The sequence below is a fragment of the Entelurus aequoreus genome, linkage group LG10, assembly GCF_033978785.1.
Source record: "Entelurus aequoreus isolate RoL-2023_Sb linkage group LG10, RoL_Eaeq_v1.1, whole genome shotgun sequence".
Classification (NCBI taxonomy): domain Eukaryota; kingdom Metazoa; phylum Chordata; class Actinopteri; order Syngnathiformes; family Syngnathidae; genus Entelurus; species Entelurus aequoreus.
Genome location: NC_084740.1, coordinates 52,496,542 through 52,520,001, shown reverse-complemented (window position 1 = coordinate 52,520,001; position 23,460 = coordinate 52,496,542). Strand labels below are relative to the sequence as shown.

Here is a 23,460-nt window from a genome sequence, read left to right as displayed (position 1 = left end):
TTTTTTCCCTGGGAGTAATTTATGAGAGACACTGACATCCATAAATCTCCTGGGAAAATCGGGGGGGTCGGCATGTATGTAGCTGAGCCGCATCAGAGTGGTCAAGGAGCCGCATGCGGCTCCGGAGCCGCGGGTTGCCGACCCCTGATCTAGTTATTTACATTATTTACATATTACTTTGGTTCATTCACACATTACTTTGGCATTTTTGCTTTGATGGCTCTGACATGAGCCTTCATGGCAAATTTCTGAGCAGCTTGCATTTTTCTATTTGTTTCCTTTCTGTGTCTTCAACTCCCTCTCCACTTCTAACTGCTCCAAATGCAAAAATCATGCAACAATCATAAAGCGTTCAACAATGTTTATTCTATTAGCTAACTTCCTTTACCTGAATAGCCATTGTGATGTATAGCATGAAATAACAAATATCTTGCAGTCATGTTGTTTGTTTCAAAATGATTAAACTATTCAATGTCAAAATATAAACAGTATAAATAGTGAACAAAATGTCAGCTACTGTCTTGTTCTAAAACACCAATGAAAATGAAATTTACCGTTTAGACAGGCTATACTGTAGCAAAAGTCATCACATGTTTGCCACAATCATGTGTGTTCTTAAATGTGTATTCCACGTCTTCCATGCCGGAAGCAGTTTTGATTTGGGCTTACATGATAAACTAAAATGAATATTTTTGGCATTGTTTTATCCAGACGCACACATTTGTCCAAATGTGGCCAAGTAGACGCATTGTGGGTTTCCTGGATGTCGTCTACATCGCTAAAAGAAACATCAAAAGGAAGAGAATCCCTCTGCCATCTTCCACAAATTGTTTTTAATATGTAAATCACCCGCTTCAATATTCCCTCTTCTCTTCTCCGCCCTATGTTTCCCGTGTATTTTGTCCCCTGCCCGTGGAGTTGCTTCGCTTCGTAGCTTCGATTTTTAAGTTAATAATTTTAATGGAAAACCATAGTTTTTAACACAGCAGCCATAAACCGGAATGGATTATCAAAAACCGTAGTTATGGGCATGCATGGCAAAGAGAGGGATCAATATTTTAACACACATTGTAGGTCGAGAAAAACAAAGAAAAACGGAAAACATTTTTACAGAGATAAAAAAGATGGATTTCCGACTATAGACGGAAAAATCACATGCCTGGCAAAAACAACAAGTGCGAACACATAAAATGTCAAAGACAGCAAAAATAGTTTAATTTCTTAGTGTAAAAACCATTTGCGCTTTATACCTTTGTATTTGCAGCTATCCAGTTTGAAGTTTCACTGTCATCGTCGCATTTCTTGATCCACTTTCTCAGCCACTGCAAAAAAAAAGCCAGTATCAGTAACCGTGGCCATATTGAACTTTACTCCTCTTGTAGAAGGAAGGATAAGGCTCATACTTTGCACTTGACAGGATCGTGCCAGTTCTCGCCACAATTGAAGCTGCAGAAAAGAAATAAAAAATGTTTTGAAACTTGCATACATTTACAGATAATTCACTTTTTTGGCCCAAAAAGCTCCCCCCACATACCAGAATTGACGGCCACACTTGCACCTCACAGGTTTGGCATCTGGGTACTGGACTTTGACAACATGATGGCAGTCTGGCGCAGGGCACCACTTTAACAGTCGATTGCACTGAAAAGGATACACAAAATGTTCACGTCACACTGCTTTCACTAGCAGCTTATACTTACTATATACAAACCCCGTTTCCATATGAGTTGGGAAATTGTGTTAGATGTAAATATAAACATAATACAATGATTTGAAAATCCTTTTCAATTCATATTCAATTGAATGCAAGACAAGATATTTGATGTTCAAACTCATACATTTTTTTTTTTTTGCAAATAATAATTAACTTAGAATTTCATGGATGCAACACGTGCCAAAGTAGTTGGGAAAGGGCATGTTCACCACTGTGTTACATGGTCTTTCCTTTTAACAACACTCAATAATCGATTGGGAACTGAGGAAACTAATTGTGAAGCTTTGAAAGTGGAATTCTTTCCCATTCTTGTTTTATGTAGAGCTTCAGTCGTTCAACAGTCCGGGGTCTCCGCTGTCGTATTTTACGCTTAATAATGCGCCACACATTTTCGATGGGAGACAGGTCTGGACTGCAGGTGGGCCAGGAAAGTACCCGCACTCTTTTTTTACGAAGCCACGCTGTTGTAACACGTGCTGAATGTGGCTTGGCATTGTCTTGCTGAAATAAGCAGGGGCGTCCATGAAAAAGACGGTGCTTAGATGGCAGCATATGTTGTTCCAAAACTTGTATGTACCTTTCAGCATTAATGGTGCCTTCACAGATGTGTAAGTTACCCATGCCTTGGGCACTAATGCACCCCCATACCATCACAGATGCTGGCTTTTCAACTTTGCGTCAATAAGTCTGGATGGTTCGCTTCCCCTTTGGTCCGGATGACGCGATGTCGAATATTTCCAAAAACTATTTGAAATGTGGACTCGTCAGACCACAAAACACTTTTCCACTTTGCATGAGTCCATCTTAGATGATCTCGGGCCCAGAGAAGCCGGCGGCGTTTCTGGATGTTGTTGATAAATGGCTTTTGCTTTGCATAGTAGGGCTTTAACTTGCAATTACAGATGTAGCGACCAACTGTATTTAGTGACAGTGGTTTTCTGAAGTGTTCCTGAGCCCATGTGGTGATATCCTTTAGAGATTGATGTCGGTTTTTGATACAGTGCCGTTTGAGGGATCGAAGGTCACGGTTATTCAATGTTGGTTTCCGGCCATGCCGCTTGCGTGCAGTGATTTCTCCAGATTCTCTGAACCTTTTGAGGATATTATGGACCGTAGATGTTGAAATCCCTAAATTTCTTGCAATTGCACTTTGAGAAACGTTGTTCTTAAACTGTTTGACTATTTGCTCACGCAGTTGTGGACAAAGGGGTGTACCTTGCCCCATCCTTTCTTGTGAAAGACTGAGCATTTTTTGGGAAGCTGTTTTTATACCCAATCATGGCACCCACCTGTTCCCAATTAGCCTGCACACCTGTGGGATGTTCCAAATAAGTGTTTGATGAGCATTCCTCAACTTTATCAGTATTTATTGCCACCGTTCCCAACTTCTTTGTCACGTGTTGCTGGCATCAAATTCTAAAGTTAATGATTATTTGCAAAAAAAAAAAATGTTTCATCAGTTTGAACATCAAATATGTTGTCTTTGTAGCATATTCAACTGAATATGGGTTGAAAATGATTTGCAAATCATTGTATTCCGTTTATATTTACATCTAACACAATTTCCCAACTCATATGGAAACGGGGTTTGTATCATGTTCATAGCTTACCTCTACAAAACTATTTGTAATTAAATGCTGGTACTTCAACTTCACTTTTGAATCGGTTATGAGTCGCCTGTAAGACATGACAATAGTTTTCTTAGGTTTCCTTTCGATAACCTCAACACATAAATTGCAGAAGGACAATAGTTGCTGTGAAATTCAAACATTTCTGGCAAAACAGAGATAAAATATATATACATTTGAATAAACTTTTGTAAATGTTATGCTTTGCAGATAGATCAATTAGAAGAATGTACTTCGTTAGTGGGCAACACCATAAAGCTATGTAGGTTAATACAATTAGTGTCAGCTTGTGAGCCGCCATGAGAGCTAAATCAGGTATGTGTCTTTGCAAAACTAAAAAAAAACTGTCTTTTCTTAAAAGTTGCTCACTTTTCTGATCAGTAAGACCATACTTACATGACTGTGTTGTCATCAACCAAAATGTCACAACTATGAGCAGGACAAGAAATAGTCTGATAGTGAAAGACAAAATACACATTATTAGTGAGACCTCCAGTAAAAATACTGAGCATATTTATGAAGGAAAACATGAGAATTATACCTGTCCCATCCCTTCTTCTATGATCTTAGTAGTCAGGTAATCACCCCAACACTGCATGCAGAACTTGTGTCCACACTCCAGGCCAGTAAAATACTATAAAAACACATAAAACATGAGTAGAGCTGTGTTTTTTAAATTAAAGGACAAATCTTAAAAAAGCCAACATTTTACTTTGTTATGTTTTAATGTGCTGTCCCCTACAGTTGAAATATAAACAATAGTTGTCTTCAGATGGGCTACAAAGAAAACAAAAAGGTAAAAGTCTCAGCTCTGATCATTAACGTGAATAATTATTTCGCATTAAAATTAGGATTTTCAATTTAAGAGCGTGAAACATTTATTTGTGGCAGGTATAGATACGACAGACCCCTGGCACCTATTAGCAAAACATTACAATGCAATGCAATAGTTGGGAAGTGTACTCAGTACTTATGCGACACCAAGCAAAAGATATATTCTTCCCGATAACATATTCACTTTAATGTTAGGTGTGACAAAGCCACTTACAGAGTTGGGAAAATTTAGATAGCAGATCTGACACGGCATGTCCTGTGCAGATGACCGAGTGTTGATCGGAGGACGGATTCGGGGTTTCTTGCTGGGGTTAATGACGTGACACTCTGAGAAAAGCTTGTCTAGGTTGCCATCATAATACCTGTGTAAAGACAACAAAAGAGGGAAAAAAACTAAGAACCGCACATTGCTAGATGGAAAGTTAGGAGTAGACAGTTAGACAGTAGAATGTATTACATGTTCTTACCTTTCCATGAGTTTTTCCTTATCCCAGTTGAAGTGACTAAGAAGTATGCGTGTAATTGTTGCAGGATTCTAAAGAAATCAAGAAACGTGGGGTCAGGTATAGAACTCTTTTTTTTTTTATTATTCAATATCGTCACCCTGTTAAAATAATCACCAAACTTATTTTTACAAGTTTTTCAGGGAACAAAAAACTTCACCAAAAGTGTAAAGTGATAATTTCACCTAAATATGATGTAACAAAGGATGGCTTTTGGCATAGTAATAACACTGTGTGTACATTATGTAAAATAAATGACCTTGGCAATTTTTGAACATGCCTTTGTGACAAGCAAGATAATGGTAACACTTTACTTTGAAGGTGTCTACATAAGAGTCACACAAGCCTGTCCTAAACATGATCATGTATATTAATGTTACTTCAAAGTGGCATTAATTTTCATGACACATCCCTTGTCATGTCTGACACCTTCAAAATAAAGTGTTACCATATCTTGCTTAAGTCACAAAGGCATGTTCAAAAAATTGCCTAAGTAATTTATTTCCAATAGGCCATTATCTAAAATCACATGATCTTATCAACTGAGGATGTAGGCGATTTTACCATTGGTGACCGGCATCATGAGATGATTTAGGCCAAAAAAATAAAAATAGACAAAAAATAACTTCTGCGATTATTTTAACAGTGTGACGATATGTAAAATGAGAGGTATAGCACACACTGTTCCAATTCAATCATGCATTCCAATAGAGATAGCCACGTCTCTATTGTACAGCAGTTAACAAATTAATCTTTCTGACACAATCCCATAGAAAGATAATATTTTTTTGCAACATACATGAATGTAGACATTTTTTACATATATTGTAATATGTAAGTAGAAAAAAAAGCACAAAATGTAGTTCATCTCTCGAAAAAAAATCCCACAAAACTAAATAAATTAATTGCATTGCCATATTCTGTGAACGTGTATGTCGCAAACAAGAATTGGGCATACACCCTCTGTAACAAAGGTGAACAAATGATGACTTCAAATCAAATGTGTCCCATTGGAACAACAGTTGTGCACTAAAAGTGATACGTTCATTGTGTTGTTTAGGTACTCCAGAGCCAATAGTCCAGTTTCTCTTTAAAGTAAATACAAGAGAACTGATCACAAAGGCAGGGAGAATTATCAGATTATGATGTAATCTTTGAAGTTTTGAATAATATACCGTAATTTCCGGACTATAAGCCACTACTTTTCCCCCTCGTTCTGGTCCCTGCGGCTTATACAACGGTGCGGCTTATTTACGGCCTGTTCTTCTCCGACACCGACGAAGAGGATTTCGGTGGTTTTAGTACGCAGGAGGAAGACGATGACACAATGATTAAAGACTGACTTTTCATATACCGGTAGGCTGGTTATTTTGATAACGTACAGGCGAGCACTTTGTATTACTTTGCACCGTTGTATTATTTGTACTCTGCACGAATGCTGTTCGCCATGTCAAAGATGTGAAAGTTTGATTGAATGATTGAAAGATTTATTGTTAATAAATGGGACGCTTTGCGTTCCCAAACAGTCATCTCTGTCCCGACAATCCCCTCCGTGGTAGCAGGAACCCCTATATACTACGGTAATTACACATCAAAACCCTGCGGCTTATAGTCGGGTGCGGCTTATATATGGAGCAATCTGTATTTTCCCCTAAATTTAGCTGGTGCGGCTTATAGTCAGGTGCGGCTTATAGTCCGGAAATTACGGTAATAGTAATGCAGGTAAGCCTCTCAAACACAATACCCTTATATTTCTCATTACTGTGGTATGTTGACCGATTGTCATTGTAAGGTCCATCCCATCCATCCATTTTCTACCGCTTGTCCCTTTTGTCAGCTGCATTCGGGCGGTAAGCGGGGAGAGTTAATCATCCTAAATTAGTAAACAAACGAAAATAGAATGGACTATGGAAGATCCCTGTCTTTGAGGTATTGTTTGTTAGCATAATTTTGTTCATTTAAAATGTCATTAACATTTCCCTTAACGGAGCTCGCAGCCCAGCATGTACCACGCAAAATAAAAATGCCATATTGGCAGGAAAAATCAGGAGTGAGTTAGTTTCTCGGTCTTTTCTTAGGTTGTTCACTAGGGGTGTAACGGTACACAAAAATTTCGATTCGGTACGTACCTCGGTTTAGAGGTCACGGTTCGGTTCATTTTCGATACAGTAAGAAAACAACAAAATATACATTTTTGGGTTATTTATTTACCAAATTTGCTAAATCTTCCACCAAAAATATTTTTCTTAGTGAAATATTTGATGTGAAGTAATGGGAACCTTGGATAGGTCAATAATTCATAATAACATTGATTTTGATTCAATATTATGTTTTGAGCAAAGAAAAAAAAACAGCTTTGTTTTATTAGACAACATTGCAACTTTTTCTAAATTACATTTAACCTTTAAGCTTGTTTATTTCACTTTTGTTATGTTTTAATAGTATTTTTAGAATGTGCCGTGGGCCTTTAAAACATTAGCTGTGAGCCGCAAATGGCCTCCGGGGCACACTTTTGACACCCCTGCTATAGATAATAAATGATAAATGTGATAAATCTATGGAAAAAAAGCAGAGCCTGGCGACGCATGCGCGTTTATCATAACTCTCTCACTCTCTCTGTCTCCGCCCCTCCCTCACCAATGCTGCTGCACGCACAATTTGTTTTGTTTTTAACCACTTCTTAACCCTGAACGTACATTGAAAATACACACAACCCTAACTCAAAATGCCGGACATTTGAGGCATTTAAGAAACTCCGCCCTGACAGCTCCGCAAAAGAAGACATGTCCGGTGAAAAGAGGACGTATGGTCAGTCTATCGTAGCCCGTTAGCTGCTAGCATGCCGTGTGTTGTGCCTCGGTGTGCATTGTTTACACAACGTGTGTTACGCTACTTAATATGTCCTTGTGGAAACTCGTTCGGTACACCTCCGAACCGAACCGGAACCCCCGTACCGAAACGGTTCAATACAAATACACGTACCGTTACACCCCTATTGTTCACACTATGAAAGACAGACGTTGTGCGTTGGGATTAGAGCTGCATGATTAATCAACATCAAATCAAAATCAGCATTTTAATTAGTGCCATTATGTAACCGCAAAAGGTGTATTTTTTTTTCTTTTTCCTCCGCCGTCACTGGCATTTTAGTGACAGCCATGTTCGACAATGAGATCGTTTCTCGCTTCAAATAGGGAGAAAGGCATCTCATTCAGTACATCACTCCCAGCACCTGAGCACGGTTTTTTTAACAGCAGAAATACTGGATGCAGTGAGCCCTCTTTTCAGCCATCCACAATCTTTGTCTCGGTGAGAGGAGACTAAAGCGCATGAAGCACTAAAGAGACAATCCCCCTACTCGCCGCACATTAAAAATTAGGAGGAAACAATATAATTACAAAGCCAAATGTCTTGTTGTGGGTATATTTAAGCTTCAAATTGGATGGCGTGCGAGAATACCATGATCACTTGTTGACAACAAACAAAAAGGCAACATTCGACCAGTTTTTGTTTGTTTATTTACGATAAAGTAATTTACCTTCCAATTACAGTAGAATGGTAACAAATCTAATGGATCATAGGTGCGCCTTATATATGAACAAAGTTTTGAAATATGCCATTCATTGAAGGTGCGCCTTATAGTGCGGAAAATACGGTACAAATTGTTCCAACGTGTGGCACCTTGAGACAAGACTATGTTGATTGACAGTCTAAACGTAATTTGTCTTCCTTCAATTGTTATTTTCCCATTTTTATGTAAACATTTTTTAAATCGCAATCGCTATTTTGGGAGGGGGAAAAAAATCACAAATTGGATTTTTTCTCAAAAACGTGCAGCCCTGGCTGGGATGTTAGAACAAATACAGAGATGGGAATGGGAGAGCATTCAGCCGCATTGTCAAAGATCCCGAAACACTTTTACAAGTGGATTACAGTCATAGAAACATACTAGAAGCAAGCAAAAAAACTGATCACTTTGAGATCTCTAACAATGTATTCCATCTGTGTAACTGAACACTTTGTATCAGGTATGAAATAGAACACTTTGTACCCTACACTATCATGTATTTCATGCTCTATCATGTATTTCATGCTCTGTCATTATGCTTCCTGGCGTTTATTTTTGCTTAAGTAAAGGCGCGCTTGACCGGTGTGTTATGCCTCATATTTTGCAGGGCTAACAAGCTAACACATGTAAGCTAAATACTCATTGATCACTTAGCTACAAAGCAATTCACCGCAGAAAGCAAATGTGAAATAAAATTATTGCTCTAATGCTCGATTGCTGCAAATCGCTGTATGTGTTAACAGAAAGGGGGCAATATCTGCTCGAATAAATATTTATTAAAAAAATTGATTCAATGAAAAGTTACCGATACAATAAATACAACTTCAACGTCCCAGTAATGAAGCCTGTATTAGAGAACGCAGCAACGGTTTGTTCAGTCAGATGCTACAAATATGTCTTTAACATCTAGTTGTCTGTATAAAGATGTGAAAACATCATCAATGGAAAGTTCTCTCTTAAATAATAAATGCTCCATATCACATGATTAGTAAATCACTTTAGTAAGCTTCTGTGCGTTTAGTGTGAAAGATATCCATCCCTCCATCCATTTTCTACCGCTTGTCCCGTTCGGGGTCGCTGGGGGTGCTGGAGCCTATCAGCTGCATTCAGGCGGAAGGCGGGGTACACCCTGGACAAGTCGTCACCTCATCACAGGGCCAACACAGATAGACAGACAATATTCACACTCACATTCACACACTAGGGCCAATTTAGTGTTGCCAATCAACCTATCCCCAGGTGCATGTCTTTGGCGGTGGGAGGAAGCCGGAGTACCCGGAGGGAACCCACGCAGTCTTGGGGAGAACATGCAAACTCCACACAGAATCTAAGAGGTCTTATACCAGACTGAAATGGGACTTTTGTGTTGTGTTTAATATCGGGTTTTCATGACAGATGTATACAGGCAATGAGGAAATGGATGTAAATTCAAGACACTTAGAAATCAAGGTTAAAGGTAATCCTAACAAGAGCACCATGGTAATAGTAATAACAGTGGAAAGTAATTTTCCAACATCACATATAATTATGGGTTTTATGGAATCCTAAGTTATGTTCTACCTGCAAACACATACATCCACACCATTTACACCCATGTGACCTAAAACATGAAAATATTACAAAGTGGAGAGAAACCAAAATACAGTAACTTTTAACAATACTGTTTTGTGTGTGTGTGAACTTCAAACAAACTGAAGAGGATTTGTGAGGTCACTGGACCTGAGAGGGTTCTTTGCTCACACTCTTAGTTTATCCCAAAGATGTTTGATAGGGTTGAGGTCAGGGTTAGCTATAAACTTATTCCACACCAAACCCATTCAAGCATGCCTTTATGGAGCTTGCTTTTGTGCACTAGGGCAGTCACACAGAAACAGAAAAGGGCCTTTCTTTTCCCAAAGTTTTGCAAGTAAATTGTCCAAAAACCGTGAACTGGAGTAGACAAATCCTTGACAAAATGATACACAATCGCTACTTGAACTTATCAGTCGCACTATTAACAACAAAGACTGTTTCCTAAATGTACTTCTCTTCAAAGAGACACATTTGATTTAAGAGGACACTCGGGGCAGTGGACTACTGCAAAGGGGAGACTGTGGCATATAATAATAATTCAGTGTTCAGTGCTGAGGTATTGCTTGTATTCCGACAAATGATTTCTTTCCGGAAGTGAAAACCAGTGGTAGTGAACCAAGCTAAGATGGCTGTTGTACGCACTGAGTACACAGGGTGTCTATATATTCTTGCAAAAAATCCAACTATGCAATGGAATAGATCCCTATACTTTATCAAAAACAAACAGATTTGTCGAGGGATAAAGGATTATTTGACTGTGAGGTTCTCAAACATATAGAACTATGGTGTGCTCCAGACATCATTCTACACAACAAAACAGATGAAAACTTGGAAAACCATGGAGGTCTACAACTTCTTTGTGTGTGACTGGGTCAAAGACATTGGTATCAAGACTCTTATCGGATAAATAATAATTTTTGCTTGGGTAAGGTTACATTTCATGATTTAACTTTGTGTCTCCTGTCATGTTTGTTGCCTGCCCTTGCTGTCGCACACGCCGTTTAGGACTATGCATGTTTTTCCGCATCTTTATCAAAATATAACTATGGATCTCAACATTGTGTATGTGCTGAAAGCTTAATTTATGATCATTGCCTTTAATAAAAGCATAACCCTTTCAGGTTTTGCTCAAATTGGATTTATTTAATTTAGACTTGCCGAGTTGATATTTACAGAATACTAGTAGCAAAAATGTGTTTCAAGAAATACAAATAATATCAAGATGATACTTGAATGGGAAACACTAAACCTTAAAAGTATATCAAACAAACCTTTAACTGCAAACTTGTGCATTCTTCAGCTCTGCTCCCTTGTACTGGAGTGCATGGCACTTTTGTCATCTATTTTCATAACATCTTGCACTCTTTTACCATTGTTGATTACCTCCTGAGGGACTCTGAAGAAACGTTTATCCTTTTCGCGATTTAAACGGTCCGTACAGCCAAAAACAACAAGCATAGTAGTAGTATTCTCGTTTATTCTCTATTCATGTGTCCATGTCTCTACAGATTTAGTTGAAATTTGTCAAAAAATAATGCATTACACTTAATACATCATAGAATAAATCCAGCATTAAAAAGTCACACGGACACAAGATGAATGACAAGTACTGAAGGACTCATGCCCATGCCACTGATTTCACAGTCCTTATATGTAATTTAGTTACTATAGAGCAGTGTTTTTCAACCACTGTGCCGCGGCTAGGGTTGGGTATCGAGTATCGATTGGAACCGGGACTAACTTTCCGATTCTCCCGGAATCGTTCAAAAGTTTAAATTTCGATTCCTAGTTTCGATACCCAGTCCGCCGACCGGAAAAAAGAATAAGTCCGCCGACCGGAAGAAGAAGCCGCTGAACACCAACGAAGAAGCGCCCACCGCCGGAAGTGTTAGCATAGCTGAGCCAATGTAGTCGAGCGAGTCAGTCAAGCATGGATAGCGGGCGTCGGCGGTCGAAAGTGTGGCTTTATTTTACTAAAAAAAATTAAATATCGGCGAAATGTAACACGTGCGACAGGACTGTTTCGTGCTTAGGAGGGTGCACGTCGAACATGATGAAGCACCTCCGATTTCACGGAGTACAAATAAATGCGTGTCCCGTCTTCGACGCGCTGCGCCGACCATCCTCCTCTGCCTCTTCCTCCGACGCCCAGCCTGGCACCTCGGTGACTGCACTGCAGTCCGAATCCGGTAAGTAAAACAATATATATGCAATAAATAATGTGTTTTGCGCCAACGTTGAGGAAGCTAACAAATTAGCCCGCATATTTTTTCATAGACAATTTACAACCTGCTAGCCAGGCTCCGCGATGTGCTCAGCGTACTCCGTTCACCGTAGCGGCAATGGGGAAGATGTCGGTGCCACAGACGGAAGAGTGCCACAGAAAGGTCACTGCACACATAGTCAAAAGACTGCATCCCTTTTCAGAGGTGGAATCTCCAACATTTAGGTTAGTTAAGCAATAACGTTAGAGCTAAGCTAAACAGTAACAGCAACATTACATGTTTGTTTATGTTTGCAGGGATATGGTGAAAACTCTCAACCCAAAATACATACCACCTTCCAGGGACTACCTGTCAAACACATTGATCCCAGCATGGTACAAGAAGAATCGGAACCGAGAATGGTCAGGAATCGGAATCGAAACAAAGAATCGGAATCGTTCGAATTCAAACGATACCCAACCCTAGTCGCGGCACACTCGTGTACCGTGAGATATTGTCTAGTGTGCCGTGGGAGATTATGTAATTTCACCTAATTGGGTTAAAAATATTTTTTGCAAACCAGTAATCATAATCCGCAAATGTGCCGTTGTTGAGTGTCTGTGCAGTCTACAGATCGGCAGAGTAACCGTGTAATACTCTTCCATATCAGTAAGTGGCAGCAGGTAGCTAATTGGTTTGTAGATGTCAGGAACATGGTTTGTCGTGATCACAATATGCAGATGACAGCGAGAGGTAGCGTGCAGTAAAAAGGTATCTAACGCTTAAACCAAAAATAAACAAAAAGGCATTGAAGCTTAGGGATGGCTATGCAAAACGAAACTAAAACTGAACTGGCTGCAACGTAACCAAAAACAGAATGCTGGACGACAGCAAAGACTTACAGCGTGTGGAGCAGGCGACGTCCACAAAGTACATCCGTACATGACAATCAACAACAAAATAGGAGCGCAAGACAAGAACTAAAACACTACACACAGGAAAACACCAAAAAACTAAAAATAAGTCACGGCGTGATGTGACAGGTCGTGACAGTACACCTACTTTGAGACAAGAGCTATAGTGATGCATGGTTGGTTATGGTTTGAATTCATATCCAACAATTGCAAGAACAACTTTTTATTGTCAATATCGGCTGCTGAGTTTAAATTTTAAATGTTTTCTAGTGGTGGTGTGCCTATGGATTTTTTCAATGAAAAAAATGTGTCTCGGCTCCATAAAGGTTGAAAAACACTGCTATAAAGTATGTTTTAGTGTAGGACAAAAACAAAAATAAAGACATCCTAAGAACATGTCTATTTCAAACCAAAATATTACAAATGTTTTAATATAATACAGAATGCTGTAATGCTGCTTCAAACTAATTGCTGAGTTTTAATAATTACGTATTAAAACAGGGGCCTAGTTACTACATGACAGTGAATGCATGTTATGTAAAGTGTTGCACAACAATAACTGTTTTATTCATTATTCCTTTAATATAGCAAAAAGCTAATGGAGTCCCACTACACATCAAGGACCTGTTTTATCCTGAAAATCTTGTAACTGTTAAAAAATGAAAACATCTGTCAGCCCCTACATAGAGTTGGATATAGAGAACATACAAACCCTTTATTTATTAAATCACAATTATTGAAATTCAACGATTTGGTGCATTTGCAAACAGCTAAAATGATGTACAAACCTGCTACCCAGGAATGTACAACAATTCTTCTCAACAAAAGAGAAATATAACCTTAGAGGAAAATCCAATTGAAGACATTTGTATGCTCGTACAACACTTAAAACCTTTAGTATATCAGTATGTGGAATTAATTTATGGAACGGTTTAACCAAATAAATCAAACAAAGGAACAATATAATTCAGTTTAAGAGACGGTTCAAACTAAAAGTGGTCACAAAGTACAGAACAAAAATTATGATGAACATCTTGAACCCTTTTTTTTATTAAAACAAAGATTATTTATGTATTTAATGTGTATGTTACTATTAGGGGTGTGGGAAAAAAATTGATTCGAATTTGAACCGCGATTCTCATGTTGTGCGATTCAGAATCGATTCTCTTTTTTTTTTAAACTATATTTTATTTATTTTTCTTCTTTTTTTTTTAATTAATCAACCCAACAAAACAATACACAGCAATACAATAACAATGCAATCCAATTCCAAAACCAAACCACACCCAGCAACACTCAGAACTGCAATAAACAGAGCAATTGAGAGGAGACACAAACATGACACAGAACAATTTAAAAGTAGTGAAACAAAAATGAATATTATCAACAACAGTATCAATATTAGTTACAATTTCAACATAGCAGTGATTAAAAATCCCTCATTGACATTATCATTAGACATTTATAAAAAATTTAAAAAATTACCAATATAGTGTCACAGTGGCTTACACTTGCATCGCATCTCATAAGCTTGACAACACACTGTCCAATATTTTCACAAAGATAAAATAAGTCTAATTTTTGGTTAATTTAATAGTTAACGTGTACAGCTCCACTAATGGACATTGGAGTGTTATTTTAGGTGTACAGCTCCACTAATGGACATTGGAGTGTTACTTTCAAAGGCAAAATCTTCAGACGTGAACACAAATAACTTTTGTAAGTCCTTCAGAAGAACTTTATTTCTAGCTTTGAACATCACTAATAGAGTATACAATTCTACAATGTCTTTTAGTTTTAATAATCCTGACCTAATGAAGAGTGGATTTGTGTGGTCTCTATATCCTACTGTAAAAATTATACGAATGGCTCTTTTCTGTGAAAGAAATAAAGGCATTATGTTGCTGTGATATGTATTTCCCCATATTTCTGCACAATAATTGAAATAAGGTAAAATAATTGAGCAATATAACATTCTCATTGTATTATACGGGAAACTGTATCTAACCTTGTTCAAAATAAATAAACTTTTAGATACCTTATTTTTCACATGCAATATATGAGCTTTCCATGTCAACTTTTCATCTAAGATGACCCCCAGAAATCTGATTTCAGACACCTTCTCAATTTTCACATTGTTTATGGATAAACTAACTTCTATCTTTATTTTATTACTGAATACCATAAATTTAGTCTTTTCCAAGTTTAAAGATAATTTCTTTACATCAAACCACAATTTTAGTTTAACCATTTCCTCTTCAATATTATCGGCTCAGATTTTCAAGTCATCTCCTGAACAATATAAATTTGTATCGTCTGCGAATAATACGTACTGTAAAATTTTCGAAACCTCACAAATATCATTTATATATAAAATAAAAAGTTTAGGTCCTAAAATCGAACCTTGTGGAATTCCACATTCAATATTCATACATTCTGACCTATGATCATCGATCTCAACATATTGCTGTCGTTGTTGTAAATAGCTGGTTAACCAGTCCAGTGCAACTCCTCTAACTCCATAAGTATATAATTTAGAAATGAGAATTTGATGATCTATAGTGTCGAATGCCTTCTTTAAATCAATGAAAACTCCTATTGTGTATTTATTTTGATCAATTGCAGTTGTAATATCTTCAATAATGTTGAATTATGATGATATGATATAATGATGGTTACACCAAAAAGTAACGCTATGAATCGCGTTTTTCCAAGTTTTTGGGGAATTTTTATGCTATTTCCAAGCATCACCTTTTTATTATCGTTGATTTCAAATGGTCAAACTAATGCATATTATATATGCATGCCCTAGTAAACAAAAAAAAAGTCATATTTATTTTGATTGTTACGATTGTTACATTTTGAAGTACATTTGTGCAAGTGGTTGCGAATGTACACTAAAACTAATTTACATTATTGCAATCAGTTGATAAAACATTGTCCTTCACAATTACAAAAGCTTTTCACAAAAATCTACTACTCTGCTTGCATGTCAGCAGACTGGGGTAGATCCTGCTGAAATCCTATGTATTGAATGAACAGAGAATCGTTTTGAATCGGGAAAATATCGTTTTTAAATCGAGAATCGCGTTGAATCGGAAAAAAAATCGATTTTGAATCGAATCGTGACCCCAAGAATCGATATTGAATCGAATCGTGGGACACCAAAATATTCGCAGCCCTACTTACTATTGTATAATATTTATTTGTTCACTGTTCTGTTACAGAGACCGGGGTAGATACTGCTGAAATCCTATGTATTGAATGAATAAAGAATCGTTTTGAATCAGGAAAATATTGTTTTTGAATCAAGAATCGCATTCAATTGAAAAAAATCGATTTTCAATCGAATCGTGACCCCAAGAATCGATATTGAATCGAATTGTGGGACACCCAAAGATTTGCAGCCCTACTAACTATTGTATATAATGTATTTGTTCACTGTTCTGTTACAGAGACTGGGGTAGATCCTGCTGAAATCCTATTTATTGAATGAATAATCGTTTTGAATCGGGAAAATATCGTTTTTGAATCGAGAATCGCGTTGAATCGGAAAAAAAAAAAAGATTTTCAATCGAATCGTGACCCCAAGAATCGATATTGAATCGAATCGTGGGACACCCAAAGATTCGCAGCCCTACTTACTATTGTATATTTTTTATTTGTTCACTGTTCTGTTACAGAGACTGGGGTAGATCCTGCTGAAATCCTATGTATTGAATGAATAGAGAATCGTTTTGAATCAGGAAAATATCGTTTTTGAATCAAGAATCGCGTTCAATTGAAAAAAATCGATTTTCAATCGAATCGTGACCCCAAGAATCGATATTGAATCGAATTGTGGGACACCCAAAGATTCGTAGCCCTACTAACTATTGTATATAATGTATTTGTTCACTGTTCTGTTACAGAAACGGGGGTAGATCCTGCTGAAATCCTATGTATTGAATGAATAGAGAATCGTTTTGAATCGGGAAAATATCGTTTTTGAATCGAGAATCGCGTTGAATCGGAAAAAAAAAAAAAGATTTTCAATCGAATCGTGACCCCAAGAATCGATATTGAATCGAATCGTGGGACACCCAAAGATTCGCAGCCCTACTTACTATTGTATATTTTTTATTTGTTCACTGTTCTGTTACAGAGACTGGGGTAGATCCTGCTGAAATCCTATGTATTGAATGAATAGAGAATCGTTTTGAATCGGGAAAATATCGTTTTTGAATCGAGAATCGCGTTGAATCGGAAAAAAACGATTTTCAATCGAATCGTGACCCCAAGAATCGATATTGAATCGAATCGTGGGACACCAAAAGATTCGCAGCCCTACTTACTATTGTATATTATTTATTTGTTCACTGTTCTGTTACAGAGACCGGGGTAGATACTGCTGAAATCCTATGTATTGAATGAATAAAGAATCGTTTTGAATCAGGAAAATATCGTTTTTGAATCAAGAATCGCGTTCAATTGAAAAAAATCGATTTTCAATCGAATCGAGACCCCAAGAATCGATATTGAATCGAATTGTGGGACACCCAAAGATTCGCAGCCCTCCTAACTATTGTATATAATGTATTTGTTCACCGTTCTGTTACAGAGACTGGGGTAGATCCTGCTGAAATCCTATGTATTGAATGAATAGAGAATCGTTTTGAATCGGGAAAATATCGTTTTTGAATCGAGAATCGCTTTGAATCGGAAAAAATAGATTTTCAATCGAATCGTGACCCCTAGAATCGATATTGAATCGAATCGTGGGACACCCAAAGATTCGCAGCCCTACTTACTATGGTATATTATTTATTTGTTCACTGTTCTGTTACAGAGAACAAGGACATTGGATAAAATTGCTATGGTATTAAAAGGGGTAGGATTAAATCAGCTCTGCTTCCTCCTACTCCTTTTCGGACGTGCTGTAATGAAACAACTGGAATTGTGTGATGCATTACATTGTATCGTCGAAATAAACTGAAACTGAACTGACTTAACGGGGGAATGATATAAAAGCTTATCAAAGTAAACGGCCTAGCATGAAGTGCTCGACTAATTCGATGACCAAGCTTTTCGTCAAGTGGTAAAATGAGACTGTCGGTGTTGTAATTAATTAACTATGCGTTATTTACAGCGAGGTTGTAGCCTTAGCAGACAGAAATGTAGTGTATTTGGTTCCTCGTGAATCGTTTTTTTAAGCAATTGATAAACTAGTTGAGAGTTAGCTATTTAGCAAGGTGGCTAACTGTGAGCTAGCATTAGCTTGGCAACTTCTCAATAGGGATTAGACTACTTCCTGGACCAACATCAGAAAGGTGCATATATCTTCACATTTACAACATATACGAGTGAATTGAATGAAGCAATTGTCGATAAGTTGAAGTCCGTGTTCTTGGCTATTCGTGGTGAACCTGTCAACTTCCAGCAAGTAAACTACACCTAGTAAGCTAAGCTAAGCTAACATCCATGGCCTGTTTACGGTTCACCGGAGCTGGACCTCGGCGTTTCCTGGCCGTGACGTCAAAGAAATCTTGTCTACATACCTGGATGATCTCGTTGACCTCCTTGATACACTCCACCATATGCTGGAGGATCTGCTCAGCAGTCAAAACCTCGAAGCTGTAGTCCTCCTCCTCTTCGTCGCCGGGGCCTTGGCCGCCTCCGACGGTATCGCCGCACTCATCTCGTTCCCCGCCGGCCACCACCGGATCGACCAGCTCCACCTCGCCGAGCTCCAGGGTGTCGTCCTCGGGCTCCTCTTCGCCGCTGTCCTCGCTACATTCCTCCTCTTCGTCGTCGTATTCATAGTTATAACCCTCGTCTGAGTCCATTCCTAGGGTGGTTATCAACTTGTGACAAACTCACCTATGGTGGTTAATACACAGTGTGGGAAAAAGCGGCTGATGGCGGAATAAGGCGAGGAGCGAAGTGATCCCAGCTTGTTTTTCCGGCAGCTGCGAAAATAACAACAAAACGTCGCCGCTGTTAAGCCAACAAAGAGAGACGGCGTCACAAATTGACGACGCGCTGACGTCACACGGACTGTACAGGAACCCACGAAACAGACTGTATTCAAAATTAAAGCCGCCTGGACGTGACGATACATGTCCTGCTTCCACAAAACGTTTCCAAGTATTTCATATTTCTGCGGACTAAATTAGAGTAAAATTAAGCAAAACGTCAAGCCTTTATTGAAGAAGTACGGTGGTTTCAATGTGTACCTGCATTTAATAAAATAATGCTATTCGGCAACAGCAAAAAAGAAAGGAAAACACAAATACAAATTAACGGAGTTTAAATTGATAGAGTAAAATAAATCACATTTTTGTGTGTAATAATAGATGATAAAAATAACTGAAAAACTCTCCAAATATGCAACATCCATCCATTTCCTACCGCTTGTCCTTTTCGGGGTGGCGGGGGAGGGGGGGGGGGTGCGGGAGCCTATCTCAGCAATATTTCTATATGGAATAATACAAACCCCGTTTCCATATGAGTTGGGAAATTGCGTTAGATGTAAATATAAACGGAATACAATGATTTGCAAATCATGTTCAACCCATATTCAGTTGAATATGCTACAAAGACAACACATTTGATGTTCAAACTGATAAACTTTTTTTTTTGTTGCAAAAAATCATTAACTTTAGAATTTGATGCCGGCAACACGTGACAAAGAAGTTGGGAAAGGTGGCAATAAATACTGATAAAGTTGAGGAATGCTCATCAAACACTTATTTGGAACATCCCACAGGTGTGCAAGCTAATTGGGAACAGGTGGGTGCCATGATTGGGTATAAAAACAGCTTCCCAAAAAAATGTTTAGTCTTTCACAAGAAAGGATGGGGCGAGGTACACCCCTTTGTCTACAACTGCGTGAGCAAATAGTCAAACAGTTTAAGAACAACGTTTCTCAAAGTGCAATTGCAAGAAATTTAGGGATTTCAACATCTACGGTCCATAATATCATCAAAAGGTTCAGAGAATCTGGAGAAATCACTCCACGTAAGCGGCATGGCCGGAAACCAACATTGATTGATCGTGACCTTTGATCCCTCAGACGGCACTGTATCAAAAACCGACAACAATCTCTAAAGGATATCACCACATGGGCTCAGGAACACCTCCGAAAACCACTGTCACTAAATACAGTTGGTCGCTACATCTGTAAGTGCAAGTTAAAGCTCTACTATGCAAAGCGAAAGCCATTTATCAACAACATCCAGAAACACCGCCGGCTTCTCTGGGCCCGAGATCATCTAAGATGGACTCATGCAAAGTGGAAAAGTGTTCTGTGGTCTGACGAGTCCACATTTCAAATTGTTTTTGGAAATATTCGACATCGTGTCATCCGGACCAAATGGGAAGCAAACCATCCAGACTGTTATCGACGCAAAGTTGAAAAGCCAGCATCTGTGATGGTATGGGGGTGCATTAGTGCCCAAGGCATGGGTAACTTACACATCTGTGAAGGCACCATTAATGCTGAAAGGTACATACAGGTTTTGGAACAACATATGCTGCCATCTAAGCGCCGTCTTTTTCATGGACGCCCCTGCTTATTTCAGCAAGACAATGCCAAGCCACATTCAGCACATGTTACAACAGCGTGGCTTCGTAAAAAAAGAGTGTGGGTACTTTCCTGGCCCGCCTGCAGTCCAGACCTGTCTCCCATCGAAAATGTGTGGCGCATTATGAAGCGTAAAATACGACAGCGTGGACCCCGGACTGTTGAACAACTGAAGCTCTACATAAAACAAGAATGGGAAAGAATTCCACTTTCAAAGCTTCAACAATTACTTTCCTCAGTTCCCAATCGTTTATTGAGTGTTGTTAAAAGAAAAGGTGATGTAACACAGTGGTGAACATGCCCTTTCCCAACTACTTTGGCACGTGTTGCAGCCATGAAATTCTAAGTTAATCATTATTTGCAAAAAAAAAATAAAGTTTATGAGTTTGAACATCAAATATCTTGTCTTTGTAGTGCATTCAATTGAATATGTGTTGAAAAAGATTTGCAAATCATTGTATTCCGTTTATATTTACATCTAACACAATTTCCCAACTCATATGGAAACGGGGTTTGTATAAATACAGTCTATTATACAGCATTATTCACATGTGAGTAATAAAAATTGTCTATTATACAGCCTTATTCACATGTGAATAATTTAAATACAGTATTAAAAAAATTAAGCAAATAATGTTCGAAACCAGGGTCTGCAACCTCCATGCACCTCCTCTGGCTCCTTGTTGTGGCTCCCTCATATTTTACCCCGGAAAGAGAAAGTTTGCATTTAAAAAAAAAAAAGATATAATTTCTGACTGTCCGTGAGGCTGTGAATGCACACATGCCGAGTCCTGAGACGCAAGGAAGGCATGTAAAGGACACTGGAAGCCTGTGTGTTGAGTGCAGCTTCTCCAGTGTGCAACCCCTTGGGTAAAATAAACATGAATACTTGCCAAAATAGTAAAGAGTATATGAAAAATAGTTTAATTCTACATGGAAATACTGCTTTTCCTGTAAAAGAAAAAAGATGAAAACTTTTAAAAGCTGTGTTACGTTTTGCGGCTCTATACTATTTTTCTTTAGTGGAAGAGGTGGCATAATATATTTTTTGATAGTAAAGGTTGCACTCCCCTGTTCTAGACCAAAAATCACTGCACATTCTGTATTGCTGGCTAGTGTTACCATATCAGTTATTGTGTAGAAAAGTTCCCAAACGTTTTTCACCAAGTACCACCTCAGAAAACAGTTGGCCCTAAAAGTACCACCATAATGACCAACAATAAAATACCGTAGCATTGTAGGCTTAAGTATTCATGAAAAACAAAGCACATTTATTTTTAAGCACTATTTTTATATTTTTGGCCACTGTAACATTACACACAGTTGTTTGAATACGAATAAAGTGATTATTTGGCGTACTACTAGATGGAGCCCACATACCACAATTTGAGAATCACTGGTGTATAGAAATATAGGGAAGTAACTAAAGACACAGGAGGTAGTAATTGGATGGATACATTAAACTAAAAAAATATGATACATTCACTAATTGTGTTATAAAAAAGATCAGTTCCACAAAACGTTTCAAGTAGTTCATATATTTGCTGACTAAATTAGAGTAAAATTAAGCAAAACGTCAACATTTATTTAAGAAGTATGGTGGTTTCAATGTGTACCTGCATTTACTTCACCCTTTATTACATTTAAGACTGCACTTGCTATGCTTGAATCGCAGCAACACTAAAATAATGCTATTCGGCAACAGCAGGAGAGAAAGAAAACCACAAATACAAATTGACGAAGTTGAAATTGAAAGAGTAAAATAAATCCCATTTTTGTGCGTAATAATAGATGATAAAAATAATTGAAAAACTCTTATAAAATATGCAACATATGGCGGCAAAAACTATTTCTATATGGAATAAAGCAAATTGTGTTCGAAACCAGGGTCTGCAACCTCCATGCACCCCCTCTGGCTCCTTGTTGTGGCTCCCTCATATTTATTTTACCCGCAGTGAGAAAAGTTAGCATTTTTTAAAAAGAGTTCTATAATTTCTGACTGTCCGTGAGGCTGTGAAAGCACACACGCTGAGTCCTGAGACACAAAGAGGCATGTAGGTTAGCTGGACTGGTCACTTTGGGACCTGGTTTTGCCGCCAGGTGTCGCGCCCTTGTGACAGACTTGTCTTGCAGCCAACAAGAATGTGTTTGAGGTTAGCTGGAGATGGACACAGGGAGGATGTGGGGTCTTCTACATACCACTGTTTGAGGTAAGTGGGGGAGGGAAGGACATCATAAGTGGAGCGTAAGATGAAGCTGAAGTGAACTGCCTTCATGCCCAAGAACTCCCTCCATGAGACCTTTCTCCTCTCAACTCTTTCCCAGCTCCTCCACTGTCCTTGCTTGACTTGTGAGACAGCCTTTGCACATATTTCCGCCTGCTCGTGCCGACGTACCTCCACAACCAGCCGGTGTTGCTAAGCTGGAGCAGCCGTATATGCCACAACGGTCTGCTCTCACCAAGGCCCAGGCTTCCTCTCCCCTGAGTAGTTGCCGCTGCAGTCCATTTCCTTCCGGTCACCAGGGTAGGAGCTGTTTGGGAAACGCGTGGGTCACAAGACTCTGTTAGCATAATTTCCAGCCCTACCTTTGCACACTTAAACTCCTCTACTAAGCTGGAAACAGTAAGCTCCAGAACACCTTTTTCATACAGTCCGATGTTACTGAAGCATTTGGGAAGACCCAGCCACTTCCTGGCAAATGAGCTAACCACCCTCTCCAACTTTTCTGCCTTTGTGGTTGGTACGTCATAGATGGTAAGAGGCCACAGTAGCCTGGGTAGCAACCCAAATTGGGGGCACCACAGCTTCAACCGGCCAGAAAGCATGGTCTTAGCGATATTTTCAAGGCCAGTTATGGTATCCTGCTTGAGCTAGTCCACCTGCTCTGTGTCTTTGAGGGTGGCATGATATCAACGTCCAAGACCATTGACAAGCTTCTCAGACACTGTTGGTATAGC

The 23,460-nt window shown here is 38.6% G+C and overlaps 1 protein-coding gene across 1 annotated transcript in view; it reads right to left on the bottom strand.

Annotated features, from left to right (window-relative positions):
* LOC133658778 (E3 ubiquitin-protein ligase arih1) overlaps positions 1–18,963 on the bottom strand; it is a 50,115-nt gene extending 31,152 nt beyond the window's left edge. The window contains exons 1-9 of the mRNA XM_062061163.1: positions 18,475–18,963; positions 4,644–4,711; positions 4,391–4,538; positions 3,884–3,976; positions 3,739–3,794; positions 3,325–3,391; positions 1,535–1,641; positions 1,404–1,446; positions 1,251–1,322 (exon numbers count right to left, since the gene is read on the bottom strand). Coding sequence (XP_061917147.1) covers positions 1,251–1,322; positions 1,404–1,446; positions 1,535–1,641; positions 3,325–3,391; positions 3,739–3,794; positions 3,884–3,976; positions 4,391–4,538; positions 4,644–4,711; positions 18,475–18,762 — 942 coding nt within the window. The 5' untranslated portion in view covers positions 18,763–18,963. The remainder of the gene's footprint in view (positions 1–1,250; positions 1,323–1,403; positions 1,447–1,534; positions 1,642–3,324; positions 3,392–3,738; positions 3,795–3,883; positions 3,977–4,390; positions 4,539–4,643; positions 4,712–18,474) is intronic.
* Between the last annotated feature and the right edge of the window lie 4,497 nt (positions 18,964–23,460).